General features: G+C 35.3%; 1 protein-coding gene across 1 annotated transcript in view; it reads right to left on the reverse strand.

Annotated features, from left to right (window-relative positions):
- LOC119674126 overlaps positions 1-11,937 on the reverse strand; it is a 17,691-nt gene extending 5,754 nt beyond the window's left edge. The window contains exons 1-3 of the mRNA XM_038085250.1: positions 11,932-11,937; positions 10,481-11,864; positions 27-10,174 (exon numbers count right to left, since the gene is read on the reverse strand). Of these exons, the coding sequence (XP_037941178.1) occupies positions 27-10,174; positions 10,481-11,864; positions 11,932-11,937 (11,538 nt within the window). The remainder of the gene's footprint in view (positions 1-26; positions 10,175-10,480; positions 11,865-11,931) is intronic.
- Positions 11,938-13,144: the final 1,207 nt, after the last annotated feature.

The raw sequence follows: 13,144 nt of genomic DNA on the forward strand, positions 1-13,144 counted from the left end.
TTTGTTGATGGTTCAGTTTCAGTAACATTGAGCTCCGGTGAATTTTGTAATTCTTTAACAAAAGATATATTTTCCTGGGAAGCAATTGCAATACATGTTTCATTATCTGTTGTTGCTAAAGAAGATACCAAATCGACTTGCTCGCATTGTACTTCCACAACTGTATCTGTAACTAATTCATTTGATTCACATATTATTGTTGATTCAGGGGTTACTATAGGTATATCTTCTGAGAAAATAAGATTCTCTTTTTCCACTGAGTCATTTGATGCAGCTACATCAATTTCGTTTATTGATGGTTTAGTTTCAGATGCTGTGAGGTCCGATGAATTCTGTAGATCTTCAGCATTAGATACGTTTTCTTTAGGAGCAGGAGCAATACATATTTCATTATCTGTTGTTGGAAAAGAAGATAATAATTCGATTTCTTCACATTGTACTTCCACAACTGTATCTGATACTAATTCATTTGATTCTATTGTGTTGTTTTCTTTACAGATTATTGTCGGTTCAGAGGTTACTACAGGTACATCTTCTGAGCAAATAAGATTCTCTTCTTCCACTGAGTTATTCGTTTCAGCTATATCAATTTGGTTTATTGATAGTTCAGTTTCAGATGCAATGAGCTCCGGTGAATTTTGTGGTTCTTCAATGTTAGATACATTTTCCTCGGAAGCAGGTGGAGTACATGTTTCATTATCTGTTGTTGGTAAAGAAGATACTAATTCGACTTCTTCAGATAGTACTTCCACAACTGTATCTGATACTAATTCATTTGATTCTATTGTGTTGTTTTCTTCACATATTATTGTCGCTTCAAAAGTTACTACAGGTACATCTTCTGAGCAAATAAGATTCTCTTCTTCTACTGAGTTATTCGTTTCAGTTATTTGAATTTGGTTTATTGATGGTTCAGTTTCAGATACAGTGAGCTCCGGTGGATCCTGTAGATCTTCAACGTTTAATACATTTTCCTCGGAAACAGGTTCAATACATGTTTCATTATCTGTTGCTGCTAAAGAAGATACTAATTCAATTTTTTCACATTGCACTTCCGGAACTGTATCTGGTACTAATTCATTTGATTCACAGATTATTGTCGGTTCTGAGGTTACTACAGGTACATCTTCTGAGCAAAAAAAATTTTCTTCTTCCACTGAGTTATTCCTTTCAGTTATATGAAATTGGTTTATTGGTGGTTCAGTTTCAGATGCAGTGAGCTCCGGTGAATTCTGTAGATCTTCAGCATTAGATACATTTTCTTCGGAAGCAAGTGCAATACATGTTTCATTATCTGTCGTTACTAAAGAAGATACTAATTCAACTTGCTCGCATTGTACTTCCACAACTGTATCTGATACTAATTCATTTGATTCTTTCGTATTATTTGATTCACAGATTATTGTCGGTTCTGAGGTTACTACAGGTACATCTTCTGAGCAAATAAGATTCTCTTCTTCTACTGAGTTATTCGTTTCAGTTATTTGAATTTGGTATATTGATGGTTCAGTTTCAGATACAGTGAGCTCCGGTGAACTCTCTAGTTCTTCAACGTTTAATACATTTTCCTTGGAAACAGGTTCAATAAATGTTTCATTATCTGTTGCTGCTAAAGAAGATACTAATCCAATTTCTTCACATTGTACTTCCGGAACTGTATCTGGTACTAATTCATTTGATTCAGATATTATTGTCGGTTCTGAGGTTACTACAGGTACATCTTCTGAGCAAATGAGATTCTCTTCTTCCACTGAGTTATTTGTTTCAGTTATATGAATTTGGTTTATTGGTGGTTCAATTTCAGATGCAGTGAGCTCCGGTGAATTCTGTAGTTCTTTAACGTTTAATACATTTTCCTCAGAAGCAGGTTCAATACATGTGTCATTATCTGTTTTTGCTAAAGAAGATATTAATTCGACTTGCTCGCATTGTACTTCCACAACTGTATCTGTAACTAATTCATCTGATTCACAGATTATTGTCGGTTCTGAGGTTACTACAGGTACATCTTCTGAGCAAATGAGATTTTCTTCTTCCACTGAGTTATTCGTTTCAGTTATATGAATTTGGTTTATTGGTGGTTCAGTTTCAGATGCAGTGAGCTCCGGTGAATTCTGTAGCTCTTCAGCATTAGATACATTTTCTTCGGAAGCAGGTGCAATACATGTTTCATTATTTGTTGTTGCTTCAGAAGAAACTAATTCGATTTCTTCACATTGTACTTCCACAACTGTATCTGATACTAATTCATTTGATTCTGTTACATTATTTGATTCACAGATTATTGTCGGGTCGGAAGTTACTACAGGTGCATCTTCTGAGCAAATAAGATTTTCTTCTTCCACTAAGTTATTTGTTTCAGCTATATCAATTTCGTTTATTGATGGTTTAGTTTCAGATGTAGTGAGTTCCGGTAAATTTTGTGGTTCTTCAACGTTTGATATATTTTCCTCGGAAACAGGTTCAATACATGTTTCATTATCTGTTGTTGCTTCAGAAGAAACTAATTCGATTTCTTCACATTGTACTTCCACAACTGTATCTGATACTAATTCATTTGATTCTGTTACATTATTTGATTCACAGATTATTGTCGGTTCTGAGGTTACTACAGGTACATCTTCTGAGCAAATAAGATTTTCTTCCTCCCTTGAGGAGTTTGCGTCACCTATATAAATTTGGTTTATTGGTGTTTCAGTTTCAGATACAGTGAGCTCCGGTGAATTCTGTAGATCTTCAGCATTAGATACATTTTCTTCGGAAGGAGGTTCAATACATGTTTCATTATCTGTTGTTGCTGAAGAAGATATTAATTCGACTTGCTCGCATTGTACTTCCACAACTGTATCTGGTATTAATTCGTATGATTCTATTGCATTATTTGATTCACAGATTATTGTCGGTTCTGAGGTTACTACAGGTACATCTCCTGAGCAAATAAGATTTTCCTCTTCCACTGAGTTATTCGTGTCAGTTATATGAATTTGGTTTATTGGTGGTTCAGTTTCAGATGCAGTGAGCTCCGGTGAATTCTGTAGATCTTCAGCATTAGATACATTTTCTTCGGAAGGAGGTGCAACACATGTTTCATTATCTGTTGTTGCTGAAGAAGATATTAATTCAACTTGCTCGCATTGTACTTCCACAACACTATCTGGTGCTAATTCATATGATTCTGTTGCATTATTTGATCCACAGATTATTGTCGATTCTGAGGTTACTACAGGTACATCTTCTGAGCAAATAAGATTTTCTTCTTCCACTAAGTTATTCGTTTCAGTTATTTGAATTTGGTTTATTGGTGGTTCAGTTTCAGATGCAGTGAGCTCCGGTGAATTCTGTAGATCTTCAGCATTAGATACATTTTCATCGGAAGCAGGTACAATACATGTTTCATTATTTGTTGTTGCTTCAGAAGAAACTAATTCGATTTCTTCACATTGTACTTCCACAACTGTATCTGATACTAATTCATTTAATTCTGTTGTGTTGTTTTCTTCATAGATTACTGTCGGGTCGGAAGGTACTACAGGTGCATTTTCTGAGCAAATCAGATTTTCTTCTTCCACTAAGTTATTTGTTTCAGCTATATCAATTTGGTTTATTGATGGTTTAGTTTCAGATGCAGTGAGCTCCGGTAGATTTTGTTGTTCTTCAACATTAGATACATTTTCTTCGGAAGCAGATGCAATACATGTTTCATTATCTGTTGTTGCTTCAGAAGAAACTAATTTGATTTCTTCACATTGTACTTCTACAACTGTATCTGATACTAATTCATTTAATTCTGTTGTGTTGTTTTCTTCACAGATTACTGTCGGGTCGGAAGTTACTACAGGTGCATCTTCTGAGCAAATAAGATTTTCTTCTTCCACTAAGTTATTTGTTTCAGCTATATCAATTTGGTTTATTGATGGTTTAGTTTCAGATGCAGTGAGTTCCGGTAAATTTTGTGGTTCTTCAACGTTTAATACATTTTCCTCGGAAGCAGGTACACTACATGTGTTATTATCTGTTGTTGCTTCAGAAGAAACTAATTCGACTTGCTCGCATTGTGTTTCCACAACTGTATCTGATACTAATTCATTTGATTCTATTGTGTTGTTTTCTTCACATAATATTGTCGCTTCGGAGGTTACTACAAGTACATCTTCTGAGCAAATAAGATTCTCTTCTTCCACTGAGTTATTCGTTTCAGTTATATGAATTTGGTTTGTTGATGGTTCAGTTTCAGATGCAGTGAGCTCCGGTGAACTCTCTAGTTCTTCAACGTTTAATACATTTTCCTCGAAAGCAGGTGGAGTACATGTTTCATTATCTGTTGTTGCTAAAGAAGATACTAATTCGACTTGCTCGCATTGTACTTCCACAACTGTATCTGTAACTAATTCACTTGATTCACAGATTATTGTCGGTTCTGAGGTTACTACAGGTACATCTTCTGAGCAAATAAGATTCTCTTCTTCCACTGAGTTATTCGTTTCAGTTATATGAATTTGGTTTGTTGATGGTTCAGTTTCAGATGCAGTGAGCTCCGGTGAACTCTCTAGTTCTTCAACGTTTAATACATTTTCCTCGGAAGCAGGTGGAGTACATGTTTCATTATCTGTTGTTGCTAAAGAAGATACTAATTCAACTTGCTCGCATTGTACTTCCACAACTGTATCTGGTATTAATTCATTTGATTCTATTGCATTATTTGATTCACAGATTATTGTCGGTTCTGAGGTTACTACAGGTACATCTTCTGAGCAAATAAGATTTTCTTCCTCCCTTGAGTAGTTTGCGTCACCTATATCAATTTGATTTATTGGTGGTTCAGTTTCAGATGCAGTGAGCTCCGGTGAATTCTGTAGATCTTCAACATTAGATACATTTTCTTCGGAAGCAGGTGCAATACATGTTTCATTATCTGTTGTTGCTAAAGAAGATATTAATTCAACTTGCTCGCATTGTACTTCCACAACACTATCTGGTGCTAATTCATATGATTCTATTGCATTATTTGATTCACAGATTATTGTCGGTTCTGAGGTTACTACAGGTACATCTTCTGAGCAAATGAGATTTTCTTCTTCCACTAAGTTATTTGTTTCAGCTATATCAATTTGGTTTATTGATGGTTTAGTTTCAGATGCAGTGAGTTCCGGTAAATTTTGTGGTTCTTCAACGTTTGATACATTTTCCTTGGAAACAGGTTCAATACATGTTTCATTATCTGTTGTTGCTGAAGAAGATATTAATTCGACTTGCTCGCATTGTACTTCCACAACTGTATCTGGTATTAATTCATATGATTCTGTTGCATTATTTGATTCACAGATTATTGTCGGTTCTGAGGTTACTACAGGTACATCTTCTGAACAAATAAGATTTTCTTCTTCCACTGAGTTATTCGTTTCAGTTATATGAATTTGGTTTGTTGATGGTTCAGTTTCAGATGCAGTGAGCTCCGGTGAACTCTCTAGTTCTCCAACGTTTAATACATTTTCCTCGGAAGCAGGTGGAGTACATGTTTCATTATCTGTTGTTGCTAAAGAAGATACTAATTCGACTTGCTCGCATTGTACTTCCACAACTGTATCTGGTATTAATTCATTTGATTCTATTGCATTATTTGATTCACAGATTATTGTCGGTTCTGAGGTTACTACAGGTACATCTTCTGAGCAAATAAGATTTTCTTCCTCCCTTGAGTAGTTTGCGTCACCTATATCAATTTGATTTATTGGTGGTTCAGTTTCAGATGCAGTGAGCTCCGGTGAATTCTGTAGATATTCAACATTAGATACATTTTCTTCGGAAGCAGGTGCAATACATGTTTCATTATCTGTTGTTGCTAAAGAAGATATTAATTCAACTTGCTCGCATTGTACTTCCACAACACTATCTGGTGCTAATTCATATGATTCTGTTGCATTATTTGATTCACAGATTATTGTCGGTTCTGAGGTTACTACAGGTACATCTTCTGAGCAAATCAGATTTTCTTCTTCCACTAAGTTATTTGTTTCAGCTATATCAATTTGGTTTATTGATGGTTTAGTTTCAGATGCAGTGAGTTCCGGTAAATTTTGTGGTTCTTCAACGTTTGATACATTTTCCTTGGAAACAGGTTCAATACATGTTTCATTATCTGTTGTTGCTGAAGAAGATATTAATTCGACTTGCTCGCATTGTACTTCCACAACTGTATCTGGTATTAATTCATATGATTTTATTGCATTACTTGATTCACAGATTATTGTCGATTCTGAGGTTACTACTGGTACATCTTCTGAGCAAATGAGATTCTCTTCTTCCACTGAGTTATTTGTTTCAATTATATCAATTTGGTTTATTGATGGTTTAGTTTCAGATGCAGTGAGTTCCGGTAAATTTTGTGGTTCTTCAACGTTTGATACATTTTCCTTGGAAACAGGTTCAATACATGTTTCATTATCTGTTGTTGCTGAAGAAGATATTAATACAACTTGCTCGCATTGTACTTCCACAACTGTATCGGGTATTAATTCGTATGATTCTATTGCATTATTTGATTCACAGATTATTGTCGGTTCTGAGGTTACTACAGGTACATCTCCTGAGCAAATAAGATTTTCCTCTTCCACTGAGTTATTCGTTTCAGTTATATGAATTTGGTTTATTGGTGGTTCAGTTTCAGATGCAGTGAGCTCCGGTGAATTCTGTAGATCCTCAGCATTAGATACATTTTCTTCGGAAGGAGGTGCAATACATGTTTCATTATCTGTTGTTGCTAAAGAAGATATTAATACAACTTGCTCGCATTGTACTTCCACAACTGTATCTGGTATTAATTCGTATGATTCTGTTGCATTATTTGATTCACAGATTATTGTCGGTTCTGAGGTTACTACAGGTACATCTTCTGAGCAAATAAGATTTTCTTCTTCCACTAAGTTATTTGTTTCAGCTATATCAATTTGGTTTATTGATGGTTTAGTTTCAGATGCAGTGAGTTCCGGTAAATTTTGTGGTTCTTCAACGTTTGATACATTTTCCTTGGAAACAGGTTCAATACATGTTTCATTATCTGTTGTTGCTGAAGAAGATATTAATACAACTTGCTCGCATTGTACTTCCACAACTGTATCTGGTATTAATTCGTATGATTCTATTGCATTATTTGATTCACAGATTATTGTCGGTTCTGAGGTTACTACAGGTACATCTTCTGAGCAAATAAGATTTTCTTCTTCCACTGAGTTATTCGTGTCAGTTATATGAATTTGGTTTATTGGTGGTTCAATTTCAGATGCAGTGAGCTCCGGTGAATTCTGTAGATCTTCAGCATTAGATACATTTTCTTCGGAAGCAGGTTCAATACATGTTTCATTATCTGTTGTTGCTGAAGAAGATATTAATTCGACTTGCTCGCATTGTACTTCCACAACTGTATCTGGTATTAATTCGTATGATTCTATTGCATTATTTGATTCACAGATTATTGTCGGTTCTGAGGTTACTACAGGTACATCTCCTGAGCAAATAAGATTTTCCTCTTCCACTGAGTTATTCGTGTCAGTTATATGAATTTGGTTTATTGGTGGTTCAGTTTCAGATGCAGTGAGCTCCGGTGAATTCTGTAGATCTTCAGCATTAGATACATTTTCTTCGGAAGGAGGTGCAACACATGTTTCATTATCTGTTGTTGCTGAAGAAGATATTAATTCAACTTGCTCGCATTGTACTTCCACAACACTATCTGGTGCTAATTCATATGATTCTGTTGCATTATTTGATCCACAGATTATTGTCGATTCTGAGGTTACTACAGGTACATCTTCTGAGCAAATAAGATTTTCTTCTTCCACTAAGTTATTCGTTTCAGTTATTTGAATTTGGTTTATTGGTGGTTCAGTTTCAGATGCAGTGAGCTCCGGTGAATTCTGTAGATCTTCAGCATTAGATACATTTTCATCGGAAGCAGGTACAATACATGTTTCATTATTTGTTGTTGCTTCAGAAGAAACTAATTCGATTTCTTCACATTGTACTTCCACAACTGTATCTGGTATTAATTCATTTGATTCTATTGCATTATTTGATTCACAGATTATTGTCGGTTCTGAGGTTACTGCAGGTACATCTTCTGAGCAAATAAGATTCTCTTCTTCCACTAAGTTATTCGTTTCAGTTATTTGAATTTGGTTTATTGGTGGTTCAGTTTCAGATGCAGTGAGCTCCGGTGAATTCTGTAGATCTTCAGCATTAGATACATTTTCATCGGAAGCAGGTACAATACATGTTTCATTATCTGTTGTTGCTGAAGAAGATATTAATACAACTTGCTCGCATTGTACTTCCACAACGGTATCTGGTATTAATTCGTATGATTCTATTGCATTATTTGATTCACAGATTATTGTCGGTTCTGAGGTTACTACAGGTACATCTTCTGAGCAAATCAGATTTTCTTCTTCCACTAAGTTATTTGTTTCAGCTATATCAATTTGGTTTATTGATGGTTTAGTTTCAGATGCAGTGAGTTCCGGTAAATTTTGTGGTTCTTCAACGTTTGATACATTTTCCTTGGAAACAGGTTCAATACATGTTTCATTATCTGTTGTTGCTGAAGAAGATATTAATACAACTTGCTCGCATTGTACTTCCACAACTGTATCGGGTATTAATTCGTATGATTCTATTGCATTATTTGATTCACAGATTATTGTCGGTTCTGAGGTTACTACAGGTACATCTTCTGAACAAATAAGATTTTCTTCTTCCACTGAGTTATTCGTTTTAGTTATATGAATTTGGTTTGTTGATGGTTCAGTTTCAGATGCAGTGAGTTCCGGTAAATTTTGTGGTTCTTCAACGTTTGATACATTTTCCTCGGAAACAGGTTCAATACATGTTTCATTATCTGTTGTTGCTTCAGAAGAAACTAATTCGATTTCTTCACATTGTACTTCCACAACTGTATCTGATACTAATTCATTTAATTCTGCTGTGTTGTTTTCTTCACAGATTATTGTCGGGTCGGAAGTTACTACAGGTGCATCTTCTGAGCAAATAAGATTTTCTTCTTCCACTAAGTTATTTGTTTCAGCTATATCAATTTGGTTTATTGATGGTTTAGTTTCAGATGCAGTGAGTTCCGGTAAATTTTGTGGTTCTTCAACGTTTGATACATTTTCCTCGGAAACAGGTTCAATACATGTTTCATTATCTGTTGTTGCTTCAGAAGAAACTAATTCGATTTCTTCACATTGTACTTCCACAACTGTATCTGATACTAATTCATTTGATTCTGTTACATTATTTGATTCACAGATTATTGTCGGTTCTGAGGTTACTACAGGTACATCTTCTGAGCAAATAAGATTTTCTTCCTCCCTTGAGTAGTTTGCGTCACCTATATCAATTTGGTTTATTGGTGGTTCAGTTTCAGATGCAGTGAGCTCTGGTGAATTCTGTAGATCTTCAGCATTTGATACATTTTCTTCGGAAGCAGGTGCAATACATGTTTCATTATCTGTTGTTGCTTCAGAAGAAACTAATTCGATTTCTTCACATTGTACTTCCACAACTGTATCTGGTATTAATTCATTTGATTCTATTGCATTATTTGATTCACAGATTATTGTCGGTTCTGAGGTTACTGCAGGTACATCTTCTGAGCAAATAAGATTCTCTTCTTCCACTGAGTTATTTGTTTGAGTTATATCAATTTGGTTTATTGATGGTTTAGTTTCAGATGCAGTGAGCTCCGGTAAATTTTGTGGTTCTTCAACGTTTGATATATTTTCCTCGGAAGGAGGTGCAATACATGTTTCATTATCTGTTATTGCTAAGGAAGAAATTAATTCGACTTCTTCAGATAGTACTTCTGCAACCGTATCTGATACTAATTCATTTGATTCTATTGTGTTGTTTTCTTCACATAATATTGTCGCTTCGGAGGTTACTACAGGTACATCTTCTGAGCAAATAAGATTCTCTTCTTCCACTGAGTTATTCGTTTCAGTTATATGAATTTGGTTTGTTGATGGTTCAGTTTCAGATGCAGTGAGCTCCGGTGAACTCTCTAGTTCTTCAACGTTTAATACATTTTCCTCGAAAGCAGGTGGAGTACATGTTTCATTATCTGTTGTTGCTAAAGAAGATACTAATTCGACTTGCTCGCATTGTACTTCCACAACTGTATCTGGTATTAATTCATTTGATTCTATTGCATTATTTGATTCACAGATTATTGTCGGTTCTGAGGTTACTACAGGTACATCTTCTGAGCAAATAAGATTTTCTTCGTCCCTTGAGTAGTTTGCGTCACCTATATCAATTTGATTTATTGGTGGTTCAGTTTCAGATGCAGTGAGCTCCGGTGAATTCTGTAGATCTTCAACATTAGATACATTTTCCTCGGTAGCAAGTGCGATAGATGTTTCATTATCTGTTGTTGCTAAAGAAGATACTAATCCAATTTCTTCACATTGTACTTTCACAACTGTATCTGGTACTAATTCATTTGATTCACAGATTATTGTCGGTTCTGAGGTTACTACAGGTACATCTTCTGAGCAAATAGGATTTTCTTCGTCCCTTGAGTAGTTTGCGTCACCTATATCAATTTGATTTATTGGTGGTTCAGTTTCAGATGCAGTGAGCTCCGGTGAATTCTGTAGATCTTCAACATTAGATACATTTTCCTCGGTAGCAAGTGCGATAGATGTTTCATTATCTGTTGTTGCTAAAGAAGATACTAATCCAATTTCTTCACATTGTACTTCCACAACTGTATCTGTAAGTAATTCATTTGATTCACAGATTATTGTCGGTTCTGAGGTTACTACAGGTACATCTTCTGAACAAATAAGATTCTCTTGTTCCACTGAGTTATTCGTTTCAGTTATATGAATTTGGTTTGTTGATGGTTCAGTTTCAGATGCATTGAGCTCCGGTGAACTCTCTAGTTCCTCAACGTTTAATACATTTTCCTCGGCAGCAGGTGGAGTACATGTTTCATTATCTGTTATTGCTAAAGAAGATACTAATTCGACTTGCTCGCATTGTACTTCCACAACTGTATCTGGTATTAATTCATTTGATTCTATTGCATTATTTGATTCACAGATTATTGTCGGTTCTGAGGTTACTACAGGTACATCTTCTGAGCAAATTAGTTTCTCTTCTTCCACTGAGTTATTCGTTTCAGCTATGTCAATTTGGTTTGTTTGTAGTTCAGATTCAGTTACACTGTGTTCCGGTGAATTCTGTAGATCTTCAACGTTTGATACAATTTCCTCGGAAGCAATTGCAGTACATGTTTCATTATCTGTTGTTGCTGAAGAAGATACTAATTCGACTTTCTTGCTTTTTACTTCCGGAACTGTATCTGGTATTAATTCATTTGATTCACATATTATTGTCGCTTCAGAGGTTACTGCAGGTACATCTTCTGAGCAAATAAGATTCTCTTCTTCCACTGAGTTATTTGTTTCAGTTATATGAATTTGGTTTGTTGATGGTTCAGTTTCAGATGCAGTGAGCTCCGGTGAACTCTCTAGTTCTTCAACGTTTAATACATTTTCCTCGGAAGCAGGTGCAGTACATGTTTCATTATCTGTTGTTGTTAAAGAAGATATTAATTCGACTTGCTCGCATTGTACTTCCACAACTGTATCTGGTATTAATTCATTTGATTCTATTGCATTATTTGATTCACAGATTATTGTCGATTCTGAGGTTACTACAGGTACATCTTCTGAGCAAATGAGATTCTCCTCTTCCACTGAGTTATTTGTTTCAGTTATATGAATTTGGTTTATTGGTGGTTCAGTTTCAGATGCAGTGAGCTCCGGTGAACTCTCTAGTTCTTCAACGTTTAATACATTTTCCTCGGAAGCAGGTACAGTACATGTGTTATTATCTGTTGTTGCTTCAGAAGAAACTAAATCGACTTGCTCGCATTGTGTTTCCACAACTGTATCTGATACTAATTCATTTGATTCTATTGCATTATTTGATTCACAGATTATTGTCGGTTCTGAGGTTACTACAGGTACATCTTCTGAGCAAATAAGATTTTCTTCCTCCCTTGAGTAGTTTGCGTCACCTATATCAATTTGATTTATTGGTGGTTCAGTTTCAGATGCAATAAGCTCCGGTGAGTTCTGGAGTTCTTCAACGTTTGATACATTTTCCTCGGAAGCAGGTGCAATACATGTTTCATTATCTGTTGTTGCTAAAGAAGAAACCAATTCGATTTCTTCACATTGTACTTTCGCAACTGCATCTGGTACTAATTCATGTGATTCACATATTATTGTCGCTTCAGTGATTACTACAGGTACATCTTCTGAGCAAATAAGATTCTCTTCTTCCACTAAGTTATTTGTTTCAGTTATATGAATTTGGTTTATTGGTGGTTTAGTTTCAGATGCAGTAAGCTCGGGTGAATTCTGTAGTTCTTCAACGTTTAATTCCTCGGAAGCAGGTGCGGTACATGTGTTATTATCTGTTGTTGCTAAAGAAGATACTAATTCAACTTGCTCGCATTGTACTTCCACAACTGTATTTGATACTAATTCATTTGATTCTATTGTGTTGTTTTCTTCATATAATATTGTCGATTCGGAGGTTACTACAGGTACATCTTCTGAGCAAATAAGATTCTCTTCTTCCACTGAGTTATTCGTTTCAGTTATATCAATTTGGTTTATTGGTGGTTCAGTTTCAGATGCAGTAAGCTCCGGTGAGTTCTGTAGTTCTTCAACGTTTAATACATTTTCCTCGGAAGCAGGTGCAGTACATGTGTTATTATCTGTTGTTGCTAAAGAAGATACTAATTCAACTTGCTCGCATTGTACTTCCACAACTGTATCTGATACTAATTCATTTGATTCTGTTGCATTATTTGATTCACAGATTATTGTCGGTTCAGAGGTTACTACAGGAACATCTTCTGAGCAAATAAGATTTTCTTCTTCCACTGAGTTATTTGTTTCAGTTATATCAATTTGGTTTATTGGTGGTTCAGTTTTAGATGCAGTGAGCTCCGGTGAGTTCTGTAGTTCTTCAACGTTTAATACATTTTCCTCGGAAGCAGGTGCAATACATGTTTCATTATCTGTTGTTGGTAAAGAAGATACTAATTCAATTTCTTCACATTGTACTT

This window comes from Teleopsis dalmanni, chromosome 2, assembly GCF_002237135.1.
Source record: "Teleopsis dalmanni isolate 2A chromosome 2, ASM223713v2, whole genome shotgun sequence".
Lineage (NCBI taxonomy): Eukaryota > Metazoa > Arthropoda > Insecta > Diptera > Diopsidae > Teleopsis > Teleopsis dalmanni.